The sequence below is a fragment of the Saccopteryx bilineata genome, chromosome 2 (genome assembly GCF_036850765.1).
Source record: "Saccopteryx bilineata isolate mSacBil1 chromosome 2, mSacBil1_pri_phased_curated, whole genome shotgun sequence".
In the NCBI taxonomy this organism is placed as follows: domain Eukaryota; kingdom Metazoa; phylum Chordata; class Mammalia; order Chiroptera; family Emballonuridae; genus Saccopteryx; species Saccopteryx bilineata.
In genome coordinates, this window is record NC_089491.1 from 307,945,724 (window position 1) to 307,971,536 (window position 25,813).

Sequence of the window (25,813 nt, forward strand, 5' to 3'; positions counted from 1 at the left end):
AATTTAGGTTAGGCAATCACAATCTTTAACTTAGATTATTTTACCACAATAAAAAATGCAAAAATATGAAAAAAACAGATAGATAGAAAGTTAAAATTCCAATTCTCATTGCATACTTAAGACCTTTATACTTTGCTCAGAAAAGAAGTGTAAGTAGAATACTAAGAAAATCAGGACTGTTACAGAAAGAACTTCTTACCACACCACCGAGAGGAAGCGGAAGTTTCAGTAAAAAGAACTTCAAATTACCACAGAATGAACTTGGCTGCCGTGAAGTCTCCAGCACCAGTTTCCAGTGCTAAGAGCATGACCTGGCTGTTCCCGTTTGTCACACTTGTCTTCTGCCTTGGCCCAGGTAAATGCCTGAGTGACTCCTTCGTTTTGTGCAGCTTGCCCAGTCTAAGTCACCTATGTATGGGTGTCTGTCTGTCTGTCTTTCTGCCAGGGGTCTGAGTGGGGTTCACAGTGGTGCCTGATAAACTGCTTCCTCCTCTCAATTAAGAATGTTAAATTTTTCAGTTACCAACTTAAGTTGTGTCTGCATCTAAGGAATTGTCTCCTGGGCCGTAGGAAATTAGCCTTCCTAAAACAAAACTCTTTGGGATTTATCACCGGCGTGCTGTGGAATAAGAAGCACTAAGATTAGGAAAACAAATCCTTTAGCTCAATTAGCTACTGTCTTGCTGTGCAACATCAGATACGTTACTTATTCCTCCTGAGCCTCACTGTCCTCATCTAAAATATTGAAAATCAGTGAATTAGTGTAGCCAAAATTTCTAGGTCCTAAAAACACTAGAAAAAGTACTGTTAGTTTTTGTTTACTTTTTTTTTTTAAAGTCATCCTTTGATCCAAATTAAGGGCTAGGTGGTCCAATAGTACTTTATATGTCAGAGAGAAAGGAATTAGCTTGATTCTGCCTACTCCTCATTCCCTGTCATTCAATACATGTAAAACATGAAGGTATATGTCATGTTTGGGTAACCACAAGTGGTCCATTGGGGTCAAAGTATAGGGGTCAGGGACATATGGGGCAGGAGACAAGACAGGAAAGCTAAGCCAGAACTACCCCAGGGGAGGAGATACAAATAGCTAATATACACTGAGTGTTTACTCTGTTTTCCAGGCAATGGGCCAAATGCTACACATGCGTTATATATATGTATAAACTTCATAACAGTCTTATGAGTCTGTGCTATTATTACCCCCATTTTTACATGAATAACTATAATTTAAATAACTTCCCCAAATTTCATTAGCCAGCAGGTGGCAAACCCTTGTAATAGTTCTGAAAAATAATGACAGTTGAAAAAACAGGGCAGCAGCTCAGGAGATAAAAGGACAGAAGCAAGAGCCACTATAGATGTAAAACCAGTTGTGGAATTCAGCCGGTTTGCACCGGTTCAGCAGAACCGATACCTAATTGTTTGTTGAGTTCGGCAAACTGATTGTTAAAATGGCACTTGTAATCAGGGTTTTCTCTAAGCTGGGCACCTGGGCAGTCACCCAATGTGAAAATCACAAACTTACCTTCTTTACTCTTTTTTAATGTTCATCTGCACAACAGCGTATTCTTAGCGCTCGTAGTAATGTTCTTTCGTCTATAGGTGAAAAAATTGCAAGTGAGGATGTTAATCAAGAAGCAATAAGAAAATATCTTAAATAACAATTTAATTGTTTTCTGTCAAGTATTTAATTTTTTTCATTAATATTTTAAAACTTTCTTATAACATAATTTAGTTTTGTGTACCTCTTTTATTGTTTGTATTTAAGTTTTTAGTGTATGAAATAATAAACTACTTTTTGCTATATATTTTTTTATACTTAAACAGTCATTAGGGCAGAGAACCAGCTGTTAAATTATTTGAATCCTATCACTATGTAAAACTAACTAGCAATGAGAATGAGGGGGAAGATGAATTCATTAAGTCATTTCATAAATATTCATTGAGCACTTTCAGAATGCCTGACACTGGTCTAGTTTCTGGAGATATATCATGAACAAAGCAGGCAAAAATTTCTGCCCTCATGGAGTTAACATTTTAGCAAGAGAGAGAAACTATAAACAAGATAATAAGTGAAATAGCATATTGTATAATGCTAGGTGACAAGGAGGAAAGGGGATGGAGCAAAGTGGGGACAGTAAAATTTCAGACAGATTTTGGGGGAGAGGAAGCAGACATGTAAAAGAAGGTGAGAATAATAAAATCAATCTTGGAAACAAGTATTAAGGAAGATGACTCACATCAAACCACATTCTCTTGAGTGAGTCAAACACCATAACTTGATCCTTTTAGAAAACTTAGCTAGAAAAATAAACCATGTTGAGAAATAATCTTAATCGGCATAGTTGGAATCTGGTATCACCATGCCTTCATTTGTCTCTCCATTATTCTTTCTAGATGGGAGCTTGTCAAATGTTAGTTAATATAAATACAAATGACTAGAGAATTTTATTATAATGCTAATTTTGGGATGGACGCTAAGATTCTGCATTTATAACATAATTCTAGGTAACCCCAATGCTACTTTGCAGACCACACTTTGAGCAGCAAGGCTCTAGACTTCATGGGACTTAAGACATATTGGGTTAGTGAGAGAGTAAAATGGGCACTAATTTTCTGAATGTATTTGCAAGAAGCACTTCCAGATATTCTGTTATTCAAGAGAGAATGAAGGTTGGATGTTTTGAATCAAATCACCTGACCAGGTGGTGGCCCAGGTGATAGAGTGTCAGACCAGGATGCAGAGGACCCAGGTTCAAAACCCCGAGGTCACCTGCTTGAGTGCGGGCTCACCAGCTTGAGCACGGGGTCACTGGCTTGAGCGTGGGATCATAGACATGACCCCGTGGTCATTGGCTTGAGCCCAAGGTTACTGGCTTAAGCAAGGGGTCACTAGCTCTGCTGGCGTCTCTCCCCTTCAAGATATTGTACATATGAAAAAAGCAATCAAAGAATAACTAAGGTGTTGCAACAAGAATTGATGCTTCTTATCTCATTCCCTTCCTGTCTGTCTGTCCTTATCCATCCCTCTCTCTGTCTCTCTCTTTCTCCCCTCTCACTAAAAAAAACAAACAAACAAACAAACAAACAAAAACTACTTGCAGGCTCTTCTGCTAAGAGATTGTAATCCAAAGACTTTCCTTCCCCTGAGCAGTGTTACCCACTTCTTACCAACCATCCATGCTTTCTAATGTTTATTCTTGCTCACCACAAGCAAAGGGTTGTTTTACGTTTTATCATTATCCTCAAGGACAGCTGCGTCTTCCCACCTCTCAGAATCTACCCGTTGTCCCCACTGTGAAGTCCAGCCTCCCAAACCTTTCAGTATTTGATCCACAGCTAACCTCAGTTGTGTTTCTATCTACACACAGAATTTTTTGTTTGTTTGTTGGTAAGGTAAAATTCAAAGAACAAAATAATAATTTTAAAGTGGACAATTTAGTGCCATTTAGAATATAAATAATATTATGCCACCACCACTGTTGTCATTCCAACATATTTCATCACCCCAAAGGAAACCCTGCACCTATTAAACAATCACTCCATATTTCTCCCTCCCTCAGTTCCCCCCCCCCAAAAAAAATACTAGTCTGCTTTCTGTCTCTATGGGTTTACCTATTCTGAATATTTCTTTCTGTATCTGACTTATTTCACTTAGTATGTTTTTGGGAATCATTTATGTTGTATCATATATCAGTAACTAATTCCTTTTTATTGCTGAACAACATTCCATTGTATGTATATATCTACATACTACATTTTATTTATCCACTCATCTATTAATGATATTTGTATTGTTTCCATTTTTTTGCTTTTGTGAGTACTGCTGCTATGACAATTTGTGTACAAGTATTTGTTTAAGGACTTGTTTTCAGTTATTTGGGGTATATATCTAGAAGTAAAATTGCTGAATCAAATGATAATTCTATGCTTAATTTTAGTTTGTAGAAAACTAAACAGTTTTCTACAATGGCTGTTTACATTTCCACCAGCAGTGTACAAAGGGTTCTAATTTCTTTATATTCTTACCAACATTTTATTATTATTTCTACCATTTCAGTAGATGTAAAAGTATCTCACTGTGTTTTTTATTTGCATTGCCCTAATGACTAATTGTTGAGTGGTTTACACTAATTCATTGGTCATTTAAATGTATACCTTCTTTAGAGAAATGTCTATTCAAGACTTTTGTTCATTTTTTATTGGACTTTTTGGTTTTATGTTGCTGAGTTATAAGATTTCTTAAAATAATCTATAATCCCTTTATATTTCTATAAGGTCTACAGTAATGTCCACTCTCTCATTTCTAATTTTAGTGTTCTCTGTTTTTTTTCCTGCTTAGTTAAATGTATATCAAATTTCTTCATCTTTCAAAAGAACCAAATTTGGCTTTGTTGATTTTCTCTACTGGTTTTCTATTCTCTATTTTGGTTATTTCTGCTCTAATCTTTGGTATTTCTTTCCTTTAGAAATTTGGATTTATTTTGTTCTTCTTTTTTAGGTCCTTAGAATTCAAAGTTAAGTTATTGATTTGAGTTTGGTTGGTTTTTTTGTTTTTGTTTTTTTGACAAAGACAGAGACAATCAGAGAGAGGGACAGACAGAGACAGACAGACAGGAAGGGAGAGAGATGAGAAGTATCAATTCTTTGCTGTGGCATCTCAGTTGTTCATTGATTGCTTTCTCATATGTGCCCTAAATGGGGGGCTATGGCAGAGTGAGTGACCCCTTGCTCAAACCGGTGACATTGGGCTTCAAGCCAGCGACCTTTGGGCTCAAACCAGCAACCATGTAGGCATGTCTATGATTCCACACTCAAGCCAGCGACCCCACACTCAAGCTGGTGAGCCTATGCTTAAGCTGGCAACCTCAGGGTTTTAAACCTGGGTCTTCTACATCCCACTTTAATGCTCTGTCCACTGTGCCACTGCCTCATAAGGCAAGATATTTTTTAAATGATTTTTATATAGGCATTTACAGCTATAAATTTTCATCTGAGCACTATTTTTATTGTATTAAGTTTTAGTATGTTGGACTTTCATTTTCACTTGTCATTTTCAAGACCCTGCCTTATGTTTCTCTTCCCTTCTCTTTTAAATCTTATGAGAAATCAGCCCTACCCACCTTCTGAACTTGTTTCATGCTTAGCTGAAAAAGCCTACGATAACGCTCTTTCCTACAGACAGGCCTAAGCCAGTTCCCTAGCTTAGAGATCCCAAAGTTTCTCTGACTTTTCTTTTTTTTTCTTTTTTTTTTATTAATTTTACTAGGGTGACATCAATAAACCAGGGTACATATGTTCAAAGAAAACATGTCCAGGTTATCTTGTCGATCAATTATGTTGCATACCCATCACCCAAAGTCAGATTGTCCTCTGTTTCCTTCTATCTAGTTTTTTGTGCCCCTCCCTCTCCCCCTTTCCCTTCCCTCCCCCCATAACCACCACATTCTTGTCAATGTCTCATAATCTCGTTTTTATGTCTCACCTACGTATGGAATAATGCAGTTCTTGGTTTTTTCTGATTTACTTATTTCACTTCGTATAATGTTATCAAGATCCCACCATTTTGTTGTAAATGATCTGACGTCATCATTTCTTATGGCTGAGTAGTATTCCATAGTGTATATGTGCCACATCTTTATCCAGTCTTCTATTGAAGGGCTTTTGGTTGTTTCCGTGTCTTGGCCACTGTGAACAGTGCTGCAATGAACATGGGGCTGCATGTGTCTTTACGTATCAATGTTTCTGAGTTTTGGGGGTATATACCCAGTAGAGGAATTGCTGGGTCATAAGGTAGTTCTATTTGCAGTTTTTTGAGGAACCACCATACTTTCTTCCATAATGGTTGTACTACTTTACATTCCCACCAACAGTGAATGAGGGTTCCTTTTTCTTCACAGCCTCTCCAACATTTGCTATTACCTATCTTGTTGAAAACAGCTAATCTAACAGGTGTGAGGTGGTATCTCATTGTAGTTTTGATTTGCATTCTCTAATAGCTAGTGAAGATGAGCATCTTTTCATATATCTGTTGGCCATTTGTATTTCTTCCTGGGAGAAGTGTCTGTTCATGTCCTCTTCCCATTTTTTTATTGGATTGTTTATTTGTTTGTTGTTGAGTTTTGTAAGTTCTTTGTATATTTTGGATATTAGGCCCTTATCTGAGTTGTTGTTTGAAAATATCATTTCCCATTTAGTTGGCTGTCTGTTTAATTTGTTGTCAGTTTCTCTTGCTGAGCAAAAACTTCTTAGGCTGATGTAGTCCCATTCATTTATTTTTGCCTTCACTTCCCTTGCCTTTGAAGTCAAATTCATAAAATGCTCTTTAAAACCCAGGTCCATGAGTTTAGAACCTATGTCTTCTTCTATGTACTTTATTGTTTCAGGTCTCATATTTAGGTCTTTGATCCATTTTGAATTAATTTTAGTACAAGGGGACAAACTGTAGTCGAGTTTCATTCTTTTGCATGTGGCTTTCCAGTTTTCCCAACACCATTTGTTGAAGAGGCTTTCTTTTCTCCATTGTGTTGTGTGTTGTTGGCCCCTTTATCAAAAATTATTTGACATATATATGTGATTTTATTTTTGTACTTTCTATTCTGTTCCATTGGTCTGAGTGTCTATTTTTCTGCCAATATCTTTTTTTTTTTCAAAATGAACTCAGTCCTACATTTCTCCTCTCTTTTCTAAAAACACTGTTTTCTTTATATCTTCCCATTTCTCAAAAAATACTCCATGTTTTTTAATAGCTTTAAAAATTATTCAGTTATCATTTAAGACAGTTCACATTATAATCTCAGTCTACTTAGTGATCAATAAGTTCCCTGGGTCAGATTCTGGGAGCACAAAGAGCTGACTAAGACATAATTGATGTTCCCAGAAACACATTCAATGCATAAAACATGTCAATATATGTACCCCAAGTATCTGCTGACTTGACATTCTCACCAGAAAATAGGCAAGACCTCTGCACCACCTCCATGCTCCAAGTGGTCCCCCAGTGACTTATAAGGGTCCCCAAAGGGATGCTTATAAGCATCCTCCACTTAAGCAGCCTCCAATTGCAGTCATGAAGCACCTTCCCAACTTTTAATCTCTTCTTCTAGTTCTAGTCCTCCATATTTGCTGCCAGAAGAGCCACTTAGAGTAAACTTCAATGTCCTGCTTAGTCGAAGACCATCAATATCCATGACAAGGCTGCTAGCCCAGAACATTCCCAAAACATCAATGCTGATTCTTGGCAGAGTGAAGGGCCTCCTTGTGCCCTGTGAGCTACACCACATCATCTGTGCCCCACTCCAAAGCAGCTATCCTTGTGCTCAAAGTCTCACAGAAGAGCTTGTGAATGTTTACAGTAACTTTTGACCTTTATTTTCCCTAAGTATAATAGCTTAGATCTTTTTCCCCTTAGACCTACAGAGAACTATTCTACCATCTTCTTCTTTTCCTTCTACCTCCTTCTCCTATTCTTCTACCACAAATTTCTTTCTCCTCACCTTGTACCAATACAAGCCCCCTTGCAAATATAAACAGTAGAAAACAGATATTTAAGCACATCCTTGAAAGATCAATAGGAGCTTGTCTTTTGAGGAAGGTGAAGTGTATTTCAGGCAAATAAAACAACAGAGCAAAGAAATAATAGGGTATTCTTAGAAGAATGACAAATAATCAAGAAATGGAGAATCTCTTGTTTTTATTCAAAACTCTTGTTACAACGTTATCTCCTCTGTGAAGTGTTTCCAGACAACCTCCAACTCTCACTGGCCATCAGTCTCTCTATGAGTGTTTTTGTGGAGCACATATATCTATCAGTTCAACATATATTGAGCAAGAAATTGTGCTAAGTGCTAAGAATACAGAGATAATAAACATAATTCCAACCCTCAAGATTATGGAAAAGAGAGGAAAACAATCCTTTAATTATCACAGAGAGAAAGAAATACTTGATATTGAGTGCAGAAGGTACAATTAATGCTTTGAGGATAACGTAGAGGCAAGCTGTATCCTAGGTCAAGGCCTAACTCATTACACCATAACTACTGGCTATCAGTCAGGCTCTTTTAGCACATGCTGATCCCAGAGAATTGATACATCTTATTCATATTTTTATTCCCAGTCTTCAGCCCAGAAACTGGTACAAAAAAGAAATCTAGCCTGACCAGGTGGTGGTGCAGTGGATAGAGCTTTGGATTGGGATGCAGAGGACACAGGTTCGGAACCCTGAGGTCACCGGCTTAAGCACAGGCTCATCCAGCTTGAGTGTGGGCTAGCCAGCTTGAGCATGAGGTTGCTGGCTTGAGCGTGAGATCATGGACATAATCCCATGGTCACTGGCTTCAGCCCAAAAGTCGCTGGCTTGAAGCCCAAGGTCACTGACTTGAGCCCAAGGTCACTGGCTTGAGCAAGGGGTTACTCTCTCTGTTGGAGCCCCCCAGTCAAGGCACATATGAGAAAGCAATCAATGAACAACTAAGGAGACTATAGAGCCACAACAAAGAATTGATGCTTCTCATCTCCCTTCCGGTCTGTCTGTCCCTATCTGTCCCTCTTTCTGTCTTTCTCCATCTCTGTTGCTAAAATAATAAATAAATAGAAATTTTAAAAATAAAATAAATCTAATAAATATGGTCTGAATTACATGATTTCTAAGCTGACCTCACTAAATTAGCATAGAATTGCACAAATACTAGAATGAATGACTTGTTAAATAAAGGAATAATTGCAATCTATAAAAACAAAAGAACCTTAAAGGAATATGTTAGGTATGGAAAGAAGAGTTTTTGGAAAGTTCTTGGACCACAAGTTATGCTCTGACTCCTTACAAAATGGAATTGATCCTTAATATCCTGGACAAAGACTTCCCAAAGGATGGAATGAAAATGTGTCTGTTCACTCAACAAATATGAACTGAATATCTACTGTGAGCTGAGCACTGTTCATAGGTGTTCACAACAATGGAAAAGACAAACAAAAATTCTTGCTTTCATGGAGCTTACTCTCAAATGGAAGGGAAAATTATATAAACTATAAAATATACTTGAAAGTAAGTATTATGGAGAAAAACAAATTCAAAGGCAGCTGAGTGTATGGGGTAAGGGCTGGTGATTAGAAAAGAGTGGCCACAGAGAGCCTCTCTGAGAGAGAATGTTTGCAGGAAAGAGTGAGACACCTGCATACCTAAGTGAAGCACATTCCAGTCAGAGAGAATTGCAAGTATACCAGCACTGGCCATCTCAAGGAATGGCTAAGCCAGCATAGTTTGAGCAAAGTGAACACAGGGAACAGTTATAGAAAATTAGGTAGAAGAGAAAAAAAATGATCGTAATATTTTGATCCATATCAGTCATTGTCATTACTTTGTTTTGGTTTGGTTTTTGTTGTTGTTTTATCATCTTTTACTAAAATTTAACATTTCAGAGGAAAAACTTTACAAATCCTCAGGGTCAGCTCAATGAATTGCCATAAATGAATAGTTCTTGACATAGGTCATGAAATAAAATACTACTAGCACCCCAGAATTCCCCCGTTATGCTCTCTCCTACTTGCCATTTCTCCCTCCTCTTCGAGGGCAACCACCATCTTGACTTCTAACAGCATAGATTTGTTTTGCCTGTATTTTAACGTTAAATAAGTAGAATCATACCATTGTGTTCTATTTGTATCCAGATTTGGTTTATTTTTTTCCTCTCAAGATTTTGCTTGTGATGTTTACCCATGGGTTTCAAGAGAGAAAGAGGGTAAAGATGACAAATAACATCATGTGAAAGTGCTGATGGGAAAGATGTGGTAGGGAGGTGGAATTGATGATGGCCATGTTCATGTGCCTGGCATCCACATGACAATTTGGGGGAAAAAGTAGAAGCATGAGCTCACCCAGGAGCTGCATGTCAGAATTCCAAGGAAGATTTCCTCATTTCCTCCCCTACTCAGAATCTCTTCTGAGACTTAAGAGATCTCAAAAAGGTTGAGGTTATGGCTATAGTTATTTATTGATTGATTCACTCAAACAGATACTACTTTGTGTCAGAGTGCTGAAATACAAAAATAATTAAAGCATGATTGGTTAGACAGACAGAGGGATACAAAAGGGTATAATAAGTGCTAAGTATTTGGCAAAAGATGTTCAGAAAGCATCTTCTTTAAGAGTCATTGTAACTATTTCAATTTTTTTTTTCTCAAACATTAATGGCTCTGAGATAGGCTTAAAAGAATATGGCCACCATATATTCCTTTGAGATGATATTTATCACTTTTATGTTATTCTTTTGTACTAGACTAAATCTTTTAAAAATTAAAAAGATCTCTTTTAGTAGCATGAAAAGAACACAAAATAGTTGGAGTCAAAAGTAGTTGAGTTTGAATCCTGACTCATTCTTTAGCTATGCAACCCTGAGAAAATTACTAGTTAATTACTCTGTGCCTCAGTTCCTTTATCTCTAAATGGAGATAATAACATCCATCCTACTGATCTCACAGAAATTGTCAGCACCAAATGAAGTAATGTTTAAAAAGAACTGTAAATTCTGATTATTAGTTCTTTAAATTTCACAAGCCGACTAGGTTGGACACAGAGTAAGTAATCAGTAAATGTTGAGCTTTAATTATACATTATCTACAAATACTTGTGGTTTTGAAGTCTGTGACTGGAAGTTGATGTAGTTCCCTGTCCCCCTCCACCTCATGTGCAAAGAAGGAACTCGGAGACTGAGGTCAGATGGGGTATATGACCCTGGGTAACCAGCCAGTGTGGGAGGGTAAACTGGGTGATGATCATTTAGGCCAGTTGCCCAATTAGCCAAGATTGCCACACACTGTTGGGGTAAAGCCGTTCTGATAGTCCATTTCAACAGTTTTTCTAATGTTTGCTCACTGCATCATATCTCTGGGCTAAAGAAGAGAGCTTTAACAGACCAGCAGAGTTACAGGAAAGAGTGCAGGTGGGATGGTGGGACAGGAGGAATTATAGCAGTTTCCCTCGTGTGTTTACAGGAAACACAGTTTCACAAACCAGAGAAATCGTACTGCAAGCGGTGCTGGGGGAGTCGGTGACTCTTCCCCTGAACTTTCCTGAAAGAAAAGACATCCAGTCCATCACCTGGCTTCATAATGGAACATCTATCATTTTTATACAGTCAGAGGGAAAACAAAGCCAAATAACCGATCCAAAACGGAAAGATCGACTGCATGTCATCCAGCCCTACTCTTTGCAGATCAACAACCTGACAATAGCAGACGAAGGACGTTACGGCGCCCAGATAACCACAGCAGATTCCACAGAGATTTCTTATTACAATCTGGAGATCTTCAGTGAGTCAAAGCCTGGGGTTTAATTATGTATAGACTAAAAAATATTACATATTTCAATTCTATGTCACTGCAAATATGCGCTATAGCCTAGTGGTAAAGAATATAGCATTTGGAGCCAGACTGGGGCCAGTGGTAAAGCAACTCAGTGGCATCACACAGCCAGGTAGTGACAGTATTGAGAATAGAACCTAAGTCCTGTGACTCCCAGCCTAAAATTACCTCACTCTCCCTCATGCCTTAAAATGGTCCCTTTCAACTAGAAACATAGTAGCAGTAATGGAAGTGAAATATTTACGATTTTGTTACCAAGTGTATTACATATATCTGTCATGTAATTCTCACAAAAGATCCATGAAGTAGGTTATATTTTTACCCTTGAGGCACAATGTCAGTTACAGCACCCCCACACACACAGTCACAGTCACAGAGATAGTAAGTGTGAGAGCTTCCCCTACAACTAGCAGGAATGATGCCTCCCTTAACACAAAGGCTCACCTGACCCAGTGGTCAATGTATAGAACAGTGGCCTATGCAGAAAATGTTCTATAAGAATGAGCTGAAAAGAGAAATATCTTTTTTATTGAGGTTGTTTAAATTATAAAATATTTTCCCCAGATAGCTCGTGTCCTAAACATAAAATTATGGAAACTATAATGACACAGTTTATGAGTCAATATCAGAAAAAAAAAACCTTCCTAGCAATCAGTGATACCATGAGTCGCGGGAATGTTGTACAGGAGATTCAGTCATTAAATTGGCAACTTTAAAGGTCACTGAGATTTTTTAAGTCTTATCTACTGGAGAACCCATAGTGTCAAAATTTAATTCAGAGTCCTTTGAGTTAAGACATGCAATCCAAAAAAACACTGCTAAAATAAAATGTCACCATAAATAGGTTACATGGTTACCTTTAGTATCTCCTGAATATTTGGCAGGTTTACCATGCTAGATTAGTCAGTCATGTTCCCAAAAATATAGGACATATAACAAGTAAATGTCATGGAAAATAAAGGATATCTGGAAAAGTTGTGAACAGGAATTCCAAGTAAAGGGGCAAAATCACCCTGAGGCAGTGTATTAGTTTCCTAAGGCTCCCAGAACAAAATACCACAAACTTGGTGGCTTAAAACCACAAAACTTTAATTTTCTCACAGTTCTGAAAGCCAGAAATCTAAAATTAAGGTGTAAGCAAGGTTACAATCCCACTGGAAGCTGTATAGGACAGACAATCTGTTCTTTGCTTCTTCCAGCTTCTGGTTGATGTTGGCGTTTCTTGGTTTTCCTTGGCCTATGGCTATATCCCTGCCTCCATGGTCACATGATCTCTTCCTCTTCCTTGTGTTTTATCCTATTCTATCTATTTCAAATACCTTTCTACTTTTCTCTTATAAGGACACTTATTGAATTTAAGGCAAACCCAAATAATCCAGGATCATCTCATCTAATTTATATAGTTACATCTGCAAAGACCTGTTTTCCAAATAAGATTCTGGGAATTAGAATACCTTTGGGGAGTCATCATTCAACCCACTACAGGCAAAATCACTCTGGATAATCTGTGATCATCAAGGCAGTGTTAGGGCCCTGGAGAGGAAAAGACACATCCAGTGCAAAGTCTGAGAACAGACCCCATATCAGGCTCTTATCACATTTGTTAAGACAATGTTTTTCTGTCACCAATCAGAAGACCAAGCATGACTTCTACAACAACCACACTCTTGATACTCAATGACCATCCCTTCTCAGGGTCTTTTTAAAGTCCCTCTTCTTATAAGGCACATACACAATTGTTGCCTGAGTGGTTAATTTTTACCTGCCAAAGGCACATGCACAAAAAGATATGCAAGCTACACCAACATGTTTTACAATAGTGCAAAGGCATTTTAAGGTGTGAACTATACAGGTTTTTTAAATATTGACCAATTACTTTATGTACCAGGCTAGGGATGGCAAATATTTTATCTTACAGGTTAAGATCAATTAATTGGGAGTAACTGCCTAGAGTTGGTTGTTAATAAAGATGTTGAAGCCATGTGAAGTTTGTTCATTGAATCAACAATATTTGTTGACTATGAGTGGTATATAAGAAACTGTTTCAGGCACTGGAAATATATCAGTGAGCAAAACAGACAAAATTCTTGCCTTTATGGAGCTAACATTTTGGGTGGGGAATAGAAGGAGGTAATAAACAATATATGTAATGTATAAACAAATGACACAGTATTTAAAAAGCTATGAATGCTATGAAGAAAAGAGAGATCAGAATAGCATAAGAAGCATCAGGAGTGCTGACAGAGACCAACGATCAGTTTTAATTAGAGTGGTCATAATCAGCCTCATTGGGAAGATGACACTTGAGCCAAGACCTGTTGGAGGTAAGGAAGTAAGCCATGAAGATACCTGAACGAAGAATATCCAGTACATCCGCTCTCCTCTGCCTGGCATGCTCAGGGAACACCAAAGCAGAGAGGGAAAGAGTAACAGGAAATGAGGTTTGGTAAGAAAATAGGGGGCCATATCATGTAAGGTTCTGAGTGCCAGCGTATGGATTTTGGCTTCTAAACCTCAGTGAAAAAGAACCATAGGAGGGTTTTAAACAGAAGTAATAAGATTTTACTTACTTGCTTAAAGATCCCTTGGCTGCTCTGTCTCAAGTAGATTTAAAGGACAAAGGTAAAAATTACTAGAACAATTAGGAGGCTATTGCAACAATCCAAGCAAGAGATGAATTATGCTTAGACCAGGATGGTATCAGGGAAAGTAGTGAAAAGTGGCTGGATTCTGGATATTCTTGGCTATTGGCCTGACTGGAAGGATGAAGTTGTTATCCACTAAGGTGAGGGAGGCTACAGATAAAGCAGGTTTTGGAGAGAAAAACAGAAGTTCTTTTGAAGATATTGAGTTTGAAATATGTTGGAATATGCTATGAAAATATACAGAGTTAAGACAATAATTAGAGAGAGCAAGGCACCCTAGAGTGAAAGCCCTGAGCGGATGAGAGTCCAGGGGCCTCTCTCTGTTCTACTGGAAACAACAAAACAACAGGATAAGATTCAGTAACCAGAACTGTTTAGGCTCTCAGAACAGAAATTAGAAGTCAGCATGTTCCTTGTCCTTTACTTCACCCTCTGAAAATTTCTGCCGTCTGTTTCCTTGAATTATTTGTACTGGCTAAGAAATATCTGAGTAAGGCTGAGGATGGATGGGGCTTCAGTCCTTCAGTCTGCTGACTGGGCTGTTGCCTCGCATCAGCCCCTCAGAGCATGTCGTCTGGTCTCTGAGCATGTCATCTGGTTCATTGTCACTGTGACAAGTAGTGCCCCATGTGAGGAATGAGTATCAAATGACAGGTTTGCTACTCCAAGTAGTTCGTTGTCACTGAGACAGAAATATGCAGTATATCCAAGTGGAAATGTCAAGTAGGCAGTTATATATTCATCAAGTGGGAAAAGATAATTAGATAGCTTTTTTAGGTCAGCAACGGACATAGGCTCAGGGAGATGTGACTTCCATGCCAAATATTTGCCATTACTGTTCTAGGCACTGTCTCATTTAATCATCATAATTATCTAAAAAGTAAGTATTATTGCCCAGTTTTACAGAGGCTTAAAGCAGTTAACACTGTATTCATGATCATGTAGCCAATAAATGACAAAGTAATTATTTTAACCTAGACTTCAAATTCAACACTCTTGTTGTTACATAAAAGTTCCATTCTGGCAAGATAGCTTCTACCAGTCCTACTCAGTTAACTAAACTTAAAACATTACTCTGTCTCTTCTGATCAGACAGTTGGAATCATTCTGTTCTTTACTAGGTCACCTTTACTTCAACCCTCAGGCCAAGTCTAGTTTAGTGATCTTTTCTGTACTGTCCCCATGTCCCCATCAATCCATATCTACTAATATCTCACTAGCCAATGTTTTTCTAGTCTCTACTATCAGAAATGTCTGCAGTGAGTGTTTTCTCAAATGCCTGAATACACTGCACTTCTTTGCTGCCCAAAATAACTTGCTTGCTCTCTCAATTTCTTCTCTTCTTTTTTCCTCAATTTTTTGGTTCTCAACATTTCTCTTTCTGTTTTGCTAACATTCCGTATCAAGGTCGCTTTGTCATCATTAGAGCCAGCATCACATATAATGAGGATGAGGATTCCTCCAGACTTCTAGGAAAATACAGTTTTCCAAGGAAGTTAAGCTTTTATCTTTCACCCGAGCTAGGGAATTTCTGATTGTTGAGGAAACAGGGCTCTTGTGTTTGGTTCTGATTTCTGACCTAGCTAAGGTAGGGCTGGCCCTCAGCTTAATCTCCAAACATTTTTACACAAGGGGTAGAAAATAAGGACCAGAGAGGACCCCAGGAATAAACTAAAGTGAAGAAAAGTAAAGTGAGTGGCCCCAAATCACCCAACTAGGTGGTGGCAACCTCAGTCTGTCACTTCTCATTTCTCACACTGGCCACTCTGTCTCATACTGATGTCCCTCATCATTTGGTCACCCAGACCTTGATCCCATCAATTAAGCAATACAAGCAGAGTTATCTACAGAGTATACAGGTCATCACATACAGCAGAGCATCAGGTAGAATACAGAAACATTGAAGGGAGGGATATTTTCACAGAGAGTTGAGCCAAGCTATTTGTCCTTAATCCAGGTCTTTTCTCTGCACACAGGACGACTGAGGAACTTACAAGTTGCTAATCACACTCAACTCTCTGAGAATGGAACCTGTGAGGTCCACCTGACCTGCTCTGTGGAGAATCCAAATGACCATGTATCATTCAGGTGGCAGGTCATAGGAAACACACCTCTACAGGAAGCAAACCTCACTATCTCTTGGAATCCAAAGAATTCCAGTGAACAGACCTACATTTGCATAGCTGAGAATCCTGTCAGCAATTTATCTTTCTCTTTGTCTGTCCCAAGTCTCTGCAAAGGTAATAAACTGTGTCAGGTCTAAGAGCCTTGGGCAGCTGAGGGGTGTGGCATGGTCACATGATCTACACGATTTAAAAACAGTATCCCAGCGGGAGGCAGCCAAAAATGCTGGGAGAAGACAGGCACCCTCTGGCCTCTCATTACCCCCAGAGGTCTCACCTTCTACCCCTCCCACCCCCAATCCTCCTCTAATACTCACAGAGTCCAAGAGCAAAGTTCTTGAGAAGGCAGAACTCTTTCTTTCTTATGATTCTACCAGGCTCTACCCTGCCCTGTCTCCCACTCTCAGAAATCATTTCCAGAACCCTGGAGCTTCCGGGTATAGATAAACCCACCCTGCCCCCAAAGTTGGCCTAGAAGAGGTTAAATGTAGACTGTAAGAAAAACAGTGGACCTTACTCAATGTGTCTTACGTGCAACTTTTTTTCTTTTCAGGTGTTTTTAATGAGAAAAATCAACACCTGGATATCAAATGGATTATAATACCCCTTGCTTTGATCTGTATTTCTGTGGTCATATTTGCTTGGAAGAAAAAAGCAACAGGTTTCTTTTCTTCCTACGTGTCTCTTCTCCAAGGTTTCCGAGACTTAGAGTCTAAGGTTCCCTTTACCTGTCTTTTGGAAAATAAGTAAAGAGAGGGAGGATGCAGACACTGGTTCAGCTAGTCCAAAAGGACAACTCCTGGGGTATGACCACACACCTGCCAGTTACCTGAGAAGGTCTCCTCCAGGGAAATATAGGACCCAGCCTCAGGTCCTGCCTGCCTTTTCCTTTCTGGTCCCCTGCCCCCACATCCTCTAGAGAGACACCTATGGGAGTGAAGGGTGGAAGATCTCCCTCAATTCAGTCACAAGTTTTAATTTACCTGATTTTATTTTTCAGGTTCCTTTTGGTTTTCTAATCAGCAAACCCAGAATTCTGGTGAGCTTCTAGACTCTTAACTCCCCATCATAAAGCAGGCAGGAAAAACAGAATGAAAGAAGAAGGGGACTGGTCACAGAGCTGGATAATGACAGAGGAAGGAGTCAGAATGTCATTACTCAGATGGAGCAGTTGGAGCACGGGGAGAACACTGCAAAGTTGTCCCCTGTTGGACCTACAGGTCCCTTACAAGCATGTGAACCAGGCACTGACACAATTTCTTAGAACGAGATTAGGTTCATTCCTCACTCTGCTAATGGAAAAATCACGTGCCAGTGAAAAGGCTCATAGCTTATCTATTATCACCCAGCAAATCCAAAGACAAACTGCATGACCTCATCACTCTATTCATCCAGGATTTGGAGCAGTAAAAACAATCAAAAAAGCAGGTGTGATAGAGAGGCTGGAATTCAGACTCTGGACTCAGATTAGAACTGAGTCTCATTTCATGGGTAAGAGATATATGATGTTATGTGTAAATAACAGGGCATGAAATTTGGAGTCAGAAGACACGCATTTAAGTTTCTTATTTGATCACTTCCTGTGTAGTTTTGTGCCAAGTCAATTTAATTTTCTGAGCCTACAGTTTCTCATCTTTAATGTAATCAAATCCACTTTAAGGTCTTGTGAAAAGTTTCATAATGTGTACATGTAATAATCCAACTACATTATGCTGGCCAGTGAGGTTCTCAATTCTTCTGTATGCAGTATTATTTGGTCCTAGGAGCTTCTTTGCTAACAGGTGAATTCCGTAGGAGACCCTGAAATTTTAGGGTACCTCAAGACCTTGTACCTCCCAAGAGATGAGGTTAGAAATAGATCACATGACTGTAAGTTTCTGGTTCAACTCAGAATTCCAAAGACTGTCAAAAATGAATGAACCCTAAAGAAGGGCAATGCCTTGAACAACTACATCATTGGGGCCAGAAAATCCCAAAGGATAGGCAAGGTCCTAGGACAGCAGACCCAGAGTATTTCTGCCATTGACTGTGCCTCCCTGTGTTTACAGCAGAGACCATGAGGAACTCAGAGTATGATCCAATCTCTCCAGGGAACACGTCACTCATCCAAACAGGGTAAGTCCTTTCAGCTTTATACTTTATCATTATCATTATTTTTACAGTCATTATTCACAAACTTGTCACTGTAATCATCTGACTAATCCAAAAAAAGACGAACGTCATTAAAGAGAGGGGAAGGCAGCTACTGGAGCTGTAAAGTTCTATATGGGACTTTTCCAGCCCCCTCCATTCTCGCCCCAATGGCATGTTCACTCATATATTTATTTACACTGTTCTCTAACTGCTTAATGCATCAGTAAATCTGATCCCTTCAGCTTAATTGCAGGCAGCCTGAAAGTGGAAATTACGTCTTTCTCTCTCTTCCCCTCTGTCTTAGCTTGATGCTCAATTTGAGAGTTTTAAAAAAGTTCTGTAGCAGGCAGCTTCTCACCCTGCATATAGGGAAAATAGGGATGCTCAGAAGTAGTCTTTCAAGAGAAGAGAGAAAAGACTTTGCAACTCTTCTGCAGTAGAAGATATTAAAGGCATGAGCAGTTCTCAATCCTCCCCAGCCCTCTAGCAACACAACCGGATGGCCCTGGTCAGGCATCAGCAACTCCCCACCACCTGCAAAAGGCACATTTCTTTTTTTTTCTTTTTTTAAATAAAGTGTTTAATAAACATTCTTGGGCATGAATAGAATGTTTCCTTTTCATCTAGTATATGGACTCATTTTTAAAAAATTTTTTTATTTAGAAATTAAGTTTCATGGGGTGATATTTGTCCATAAGAACACAAAGGTTTCAGGTAAACATCTCTATAGCATTCAAACTGCTAATTGTGTTGTGTGCCCATCACCCAAAGTCAAATCATTTTTCATCACCGTATATAAGTACGGTGTCTCTCTTTACTTCCCTATCCCCCACCCTCTTCCTTTTGGTAACCACTTCATTTTTGTTTATGTCCATGAGTCTCGATTTTATATCCTACCTATGTGTGAAATTACATAGTTCTTAGCTTTTTCTGATTTACTTATTTCACTCAGAATAATATTCTCAAGGTAGAAGAACACTCTACTGGTCAGTTTCCATGTCATCTGAAAACAAAGCCCAGAGAACTCATCATTTTCCAACTAATGGAAGCAATAATCTAGCTAGAAATCTTGGATTTTATCATACAGCCCCTCATAGATGCAAAACAGAGTCCTTGAAGAGAGGGACCATGAAGGGATATTCTTACTTGTTTAGCTATTTCTATTGCCTTTCCAATTTCAACTTGAAGACATGATGAATCACTCTCAACAAACCAAGAAACTAATCACCTGCAAATTTAATTTTCTTTAGTTTAAAATTATATTTTGAAGAGTTTCAAAAGTCTTGATAATACCTGTAATATTTCTTAATTAATAAATGTCAAAACCTCTGAGCATAGGAGACTTCTGCTGTTACTGCTATACTTTTATTTCATGCAGAGCCACTCTTAATACTAGATGTTTCTCCTACTCTATCAGTTTCCTTTGCTTGAATTGACAATCAGGCAGTTAGAGTCACAGGGACAAAATGGAGAAGGCAATATTTCCAGGTTTTTTGTTTTGTCTTGTTTTGTTTTGTATTTTTCTGAAGTTGGAAACGAGGAGGCAGTCAGACTCCCTCATGCACCCGACAGGGATCCACCTGGCATGCCCACCAGGGGGCGATGCTCTACCTATCTGGGGCATTGCTCTATTGCAACCAGGGCCATTCTAGCGCCTGAGGCAGAGGCCATGGAGCCATCCTCAGCACCCGGGCCAACTTTGCTCCAATGGAGCCTTGGCTGTGGGAGGGAAAGAGAGAGTCAGAGAGGAAGGAGAGGGGGAGGGATGGAGAAGCAGATGGGCGCTTCTCCTGTGTGCCCTGGCCGGGAATCTAACCCGGGACTCCTAATACTTCCAGTTTTAACAAGTAAAGATCTAAGGCAAAGATTGTAGAGTTGGGTTCAGGACAAGAATGTTTTATTTGCTTCACAACACTGGTCAAGAAGATCACCCTTCAGTCTCTCTCTGGTTCTTGAACCCACTGGTTTGCTGGAGTGTGCTTCAATTGGGGCTCAGAAAATGCTACTAAACTTTCATAGATTTGAAAGCTGGTGGCGTTTGGTCTCCAGCTCCTCTTGCTAAACACTCCCTGGACTTCCTCCTGAGGAACTTTGACATTATTCCTTTTTTGTCATGCTACCTTTCCCTGGGAATATAACTATGCATAAGTATTTCTTTGTCTTTGTGAGCCAAATGGGTATAATTGCTTCTTACAGAAAATGGAAACCCCACTACCTATGAAAAACAATGATTCCTCCACAATTTACTCCACAATTTATCAGTCCAAACAGGTAAGCCCATCATTGTTGTATGTTCTTACATTCATACCTCTCTCATTAGACCTACGATTTCGCAAATAAACTAAAAGTTTAGGAGCCATTTTACAGATGCACAAATACCAGCAGATACCAAAATTCTCGGGACATAACCAAAACATATCCACAAAGTTATCTCGTATTAGGATCAACACACACACCTGCTTTTTCAGCCTACTTGTTTTTCAATACAATTCTGCCTTATATCATACTATCAATATCCCTATCTGCCTTCTAGTGCTCTTCAGTTCTCCTCTGTAGCCCTGGGGGGTAGCCTGGGGCACTAGTCCTTATTAATCTACTTCATTTTCCTCTTTTTCCCATTAAAGTAAACCCATTTCTTCCAGGGCAACAGTCCTTGACAACATCATCTAAGTTGCTGAAAAATCTTAAAAGAGTTCAAGAATGAAAATTTTCTTCTAATCCCATGGGAGAGAAGAAAGCTTGGTTGCTGCCTGGAAACAGAATTTGAATATCTAAGATTATCGCTTCCAGTCCTTCAAACTTGAACCTCCTTACCTAGGTCAAACATTTAAAGTGGAGTTATGGTTGACAGAGAGACTGTAATTCAGAAGACAACCACTTATTCTCTGTCTTTAGAGAGCAGCAGAATTGTGACTTGAGAGAGAGTACAATGTGTTGGTTACAAGTGCTGTCTCTGGAGTTGGATGGACCCAAGCTCAAATCATTTATATACTAAACATATCTCCTGGGACACACTACCTAAGCTCTTGAAGTTTTGGTCACCTAGACTGAAAAAAAAGGAGGATGGTAATATATTAGCCCTATTACTCAAACCAGGAGCCTGACTTATCTTTGACTTCAGATTCTCTATGACTAGGTCCTTTGGATTCTACCTTCAAATACATATCCTAAACCTATCCACTTCTTTGCAAATCTTCAACCACCATACTATATCTAACCATTATCATCTCTAACCTGGACTTCTACAATAAACTCTGAACAACTCTTCCCAAGTTTTGCTCTTATCTCCCTCTATTCCATTCTCCACATGACAGCCAGAGTAATATTTTTAGTATAAATCAGATCTTTCATTTGTCTGCTTAAAACTCTGCAAGATTCCCCCATGTACTCAAAATGAAACTACATCTTCATGGCCCGTCATGGTCTGGCCCATCTCCCACCTCAGCTATCATCACTATCTCACCACTATCTCTATTTATTTTTCCTGATCGTCTTTTCAGCTCCTCTATTAGAGGAAAGAGTTCTTTATGTTAGAGTTATTCACATCTGCCTTAAAACCTTTTCTCTGCCGGCCTGATTCCCTCCTTATTCTTTAGATCTCAGCTTACATATATCACCTTCTAAAAGAGACTTTGTCGGATTCCTCTATCTGAAGTGTCCCATTATTCTGTACACCTTCTATGTCATTTATCACATGTCAATAAATATTTATTTTTATTTGTTTAATGTGTGTTTCTCCTACTATACCTTAAGTTCTCCAGGAACAGGGTAACAGTATCTAGCACATAGCAAGTGTTTAAAAATATTTTTAATAAATAAATGAATATGTAATAAAGTTTTGTGAGAATTAAATAAGACAATGCTACTGAAACCTTTAGCATAGTGCTTAGCTCATAAAAGAACTCAATAGGCCTGACCTGTGGTGGCACAGTGGATGGAGCGTCGACCTGGAAATGCTGAGGTCGCCGGTTCAAAACCCTGGGCTTGCCTGGTCAAGGCACATATGGGAGTTGATGCTTCCAGCTCCTCCCCCCTTCTCTTTCTGTGTCTCTCTCTCCTCTCTAAAAATGAATAAATAAAATTAAAAAAAAAAATTTTTAAAGAACTCAATAAATGTCAGCTATTGTTATTGTTATTATTAAATAACATTCTCCTCTAGTGACAGAATTTTTTCACAAACCCTCAGAAAATAAGACAAGATAAAGGATATATTGTCTGAGCCCTGACTTCTTTACATTTCCTACTTGTTCTCTGCTCAAATTCTCAAATTTCATTCTTTTACCACATATGAGAAATAATGTTCTTCTTCCTTTAGGAAGAATTCTGAATTTTTTGTGTGAGATGTTTTTAATGGTTTAAAAAAAAACACTTTTTTGAGGTAGGACTGACATGCCAAAAACTGTGCATGTTTAATGCATATAACGACAAATTTGGAGGTAAGTATGCATTCATGAAACCATGACTACAATCAACACTGTAAACATACCCATCACCTCCAAAAGTTCCCTCTACCCTTTTTATATTTTTGATTTGTAATTTTTTGTGTACGATAAGAATAATTAACATAAGATCTATTGTCTTAGCCAATGTTTAAGTATACAGTACAATATTGTTAACTATAGGCACTATGCTGTACAACAGATCTCCGGGACTTATTCCCCTTGCATAAAATTGTAAACCCTTTGAAAAACATCTATTTTATTCCCCTCTCACTTATCCCCTGGTAACCACCATTCACTTTCTGCTTCTATAAGTTGAACTAGCCTGACAGGGTGGTGGCGCAGTGGATAGAGCATTGGACTGGGATGTGTAAGGACCCAGGTTTGAGACCTCGAGGTCGCCAGCTTGAGCACGGGCTCATCTGGTTTGAGCAAAGCTCACCAGCTTGGACCCAAGGTTGCTGGCTTGAGCAAAGGGTTACTCAGTCTGCTGAAGGCCCACAGTCAAGGCACATATGAGAAAGCAATCAATGAACAACTAAGATGTTACAATGCACAACGAAAAACTAATGATAGATGTTTCTCATCTCTCCGTTCCTGTCTGTCCCTGTCTATCCCTCTCTCTGACTCTCTGCCTGTCTGGAAAAAAAAATTCTATAAGTTGAACTATTTTAGATTTCTCATTGAAGTAGAATCATGTAGTATTTGGGGTTTTTTAGTGTTTCTGGCTTATTCTTAGTATAATGTCCTTCAGCTTCATCCATGAATATTTTTCCTTTGGATATATATATTCAGAAGTGGGATTGCTAGATCATATAAAAATTCTATTTTTAATTTTTGAGGAAATTTTATACTGTTTTCCACAGCAGTTTTACCAATTTATATTCCCACCAACAGTGCACAGGAGTTCAGTTTTCTACATATCACCACCAACATTTAATAGCCATCCTAACAGATGTAAAGGGATATCTCATTGTGGGGATATTTTTTGGTTTTGGTTTTGTTTTGTTTTTGTGACAGAGATAGAGAGACACAGAGAAAGGGACAGATAGGGATAGACAAACAGGACGGGAGAGAGATGAGAAGCATCAAAGAATCAATTCTTTGTTGCGGCACCTTAGTTGTTCATTGATTGCTTTCTCATATGTGCCTTGACTGGGGGCTACAGCAGACTGAGTGACCTCTTGCTCAAGCCAGAGAACTTGGGCTCAAGCTGGTGAGCCTTGCTCAAATCAGATAAGCCTACACTCAAGCCGGCAATCTCAGGGCTTTGAACCTGGGTCATCCGTGTCCCGGTCCGACAGTCTATCCACTGTGCCACTGCCTGGTCAGGCCTCATTGTGGTTTTGATTTACATTATTCTAATGGTTAGTGATATTGAGTATCTTTTCACATTCTTGTTCACTATTTACATGCCTTCTTTAAATAAATGTCTTTTTGAATGGATGAGTTATTTGCCCATTTTAATATTGGGTTATTTGGGGTTTTGCTATCGAGTTTCTGGGAACTTCTTATATATTTGGGATATTGATCACATATATGATTTGTAAATGTTTTCCCCATTCCATAGGTTGTCTTTTCATTTTATTGTTTTCTTTGCTATTAAAAACTTTTTAGTTTAATGTAATCCCATTTGTCCTTTTCTGCTTTTTTTGCTCTTGATCTTGCTGTTAAATCCAATAAATCATTGACAAGACCAATGTTAAGAAGATTTTCTCTTATGTTTTCTTAAAAGTTTTATAGTTTCAAGTTTTATGTTTAAGTCTTTAATCCATTTTGCATTGATTTTTGTGTATAGTATAAAACAAGGACCAAATCTCATTCTTTTTCATGTAAATATACTATAGTTTCCCAGTACCATATCCTCTCCCCACTGTATATTCTTGGCACCTATGTCAAAGATCATTTTATTATATATGCAAGGGCTTATTTCTGGGCTCTCTAATCTATTCCAGTTGGTCTGTTGTGTGTCAGTACCACACCATTTAAATTACTGTAGCTTTGTAGTAAGATTTTTTAGAGAGACAGAAAGAGACAAAGAAACAGAGAGATAAAGAGACAGACAGACAGACAGGAAAGGAGAGAGATGAGAAGCATCAATTCATAGTTGTGGCACTTTTAATTGTTCCTTGAGTGCTTTTTCATATATGCCTTTACCAGGGGACTCCAGCCAAGCCAGTGACCCTTGCTCAAACCAGCCGCCTTGGGCTCGAACCAGTGACTTTGGGCTTCAAGCCAGCAAACTTTGGGCTCAAGCCAGCAACCATGGAGTCATGGTCTATGATCCCACACTCAAGCAGGAGACCCCTCACTCAAGCTGGTGAACCTGTGCTCAAGCCAGAACAAGCCTGTGCTCAAGCCAGTGACCTCAGGGTTTCGAACTGAGGTCCTTAGCATTCCAGGTCAATGCTATATCCACTGCACAATGACCTGGTCAGGCATAGTAAGTTTTGAAATCAAGATGTGTGAGTCCTCCAACATTTTGGTTTTTTAAAGGTTGTTTTGGACATTAGGGTTCTTTAAGATTTTGCATGAATTTTAGAATGAGTTTTTCTTTTTTTAATTAAAAAATATTATTAGGATTGATAGAGATTGCACCAAATCTATAAATTGCTTTGGCTAGTATGGACATTTTTAAAATAGTAATTCTTCCAATCCATAAACACAGGATGTGTTTTTCATTAATCTGTGTTTTCCTTAATTCCTTTAACAATGTTTTATCATTTCCAGTGTACAAATATTTCATCTCCTTGGTTAAATGTATAACTAAGTATTTTATTCATTTTAATGCTATTGCAAATAATTTTTTTCCCTTTTCAGATAGTTTGTTGTTTGTGTATATAATACAACTGATTTTTTCTGTTAATATTGTATCCTGAAATTTAACTGATTTTACTTATTAGTTCTAACAGTTTTTGGTGGATTCTTTCAGGATTTCTAAATACAGTATAAGATCATGTCATCTGCAGACAGATAATTTTACTTCTTCATTTTTGCCTAATTAATCTGGCTAGGACCTCCAGTACTATGCTGAATAGAAGTAGCAAGAGCAGTCATCTTCCTCTTTTTCCTGACTATAGAGGAAAAGCTATCAGTTTTCACCATTTGAATA

At 38.5% G+C, this 25,813-nt stretch overlaps 1 protein-coding gene and 1 long non-coding RNA gene across 4 annotated transcripts in view; one reads left to right on the forward strand and one right to left on the reverse strand.

The window, feature by feature from the left end:
- LOC136326152 (uncharacterized) overlaps positions 1–25,813 on the reverse strand; it is a 60,591-nt gene that overhangs the window by 995 nt on the left and 33,783 nt on the right. The window contains exon 2 of the long non-coding RNA XR_010729399.1: positions 1,529–1,599. This is a non-coding gene — a long non-coding RNA (uncharacterized lncRNA). The remainder of the gene's footprint in view (positions 1–1,528; positions 1,600–25,813) is intronic.
- On the forward strand, positions 248–24,315 carry SLAMF6 (SLAM family member 6). 3 transcript variants are annotated; one of them, XM_066261658.1, is made up of 9 exons: positions 248–355; positions 10,993–11,310; positions 15,983–16,246; positions 16,683–16,790; positions 17,130–17,168; positions 18,178–18,226; positions 18,292–18,320; positions 20,457–20,533; positions 20,905–24,314. In XM_066261658.1, exons 1-9 carry the CDS (start codon positions 256–258, stop codon positions 20,917–20,919), a joined length of 999 nt encoding a protein of 332 aa, XP_066117755.1. In that variant the 5' UTR covers positions 248–255; the 3' UTR covers positions 20,920–24,314. The 3 variants fall into 3 exon arrangements, 1 of the variants encoding a protein (XP_066117755.1); XR_010729397.1 differs by lacking the exon at positions 18,292–18,320 and having other exon boundaries at positions 18,178–18,244; positions 20,459–20,533; XR_010729398.1 differs by lacking the exons at positions 16,683–16,790; positions 18,292–18,320 and having other exon boundaries at positions 18,178–18,244; positions 20,459–20,533; positions 20,905–24,315.

What these genes read in the sequence shown, in the direction of transcription:
- SLAMF6 (XM_066261658.1), top strand. Translation starts at nt 256, where the DNA reads ATGAACTTGGCTGCCGTGAAGTCTCCAGCACCAGTTTCCAGTGCTAAG. An exon ending in TGTCTTCTGCCTTGGCCCAG is followed by an intron (nt 356 to 10,992) that starts GTAAATGCCTGA and finishes GTGTGTTTACAG; the next exon opens with GAAACACAGTTTCACAAACC. An exon ending in TTGGAAGAAAAAAGCAACAG is followed by an intron (nt 16,791 to 17,129) that starts GTTTCTTTTCTT and finishes TTTATTTTTCAG; the next exon opens with GTTCCTTTTGGTTTTCTAAT.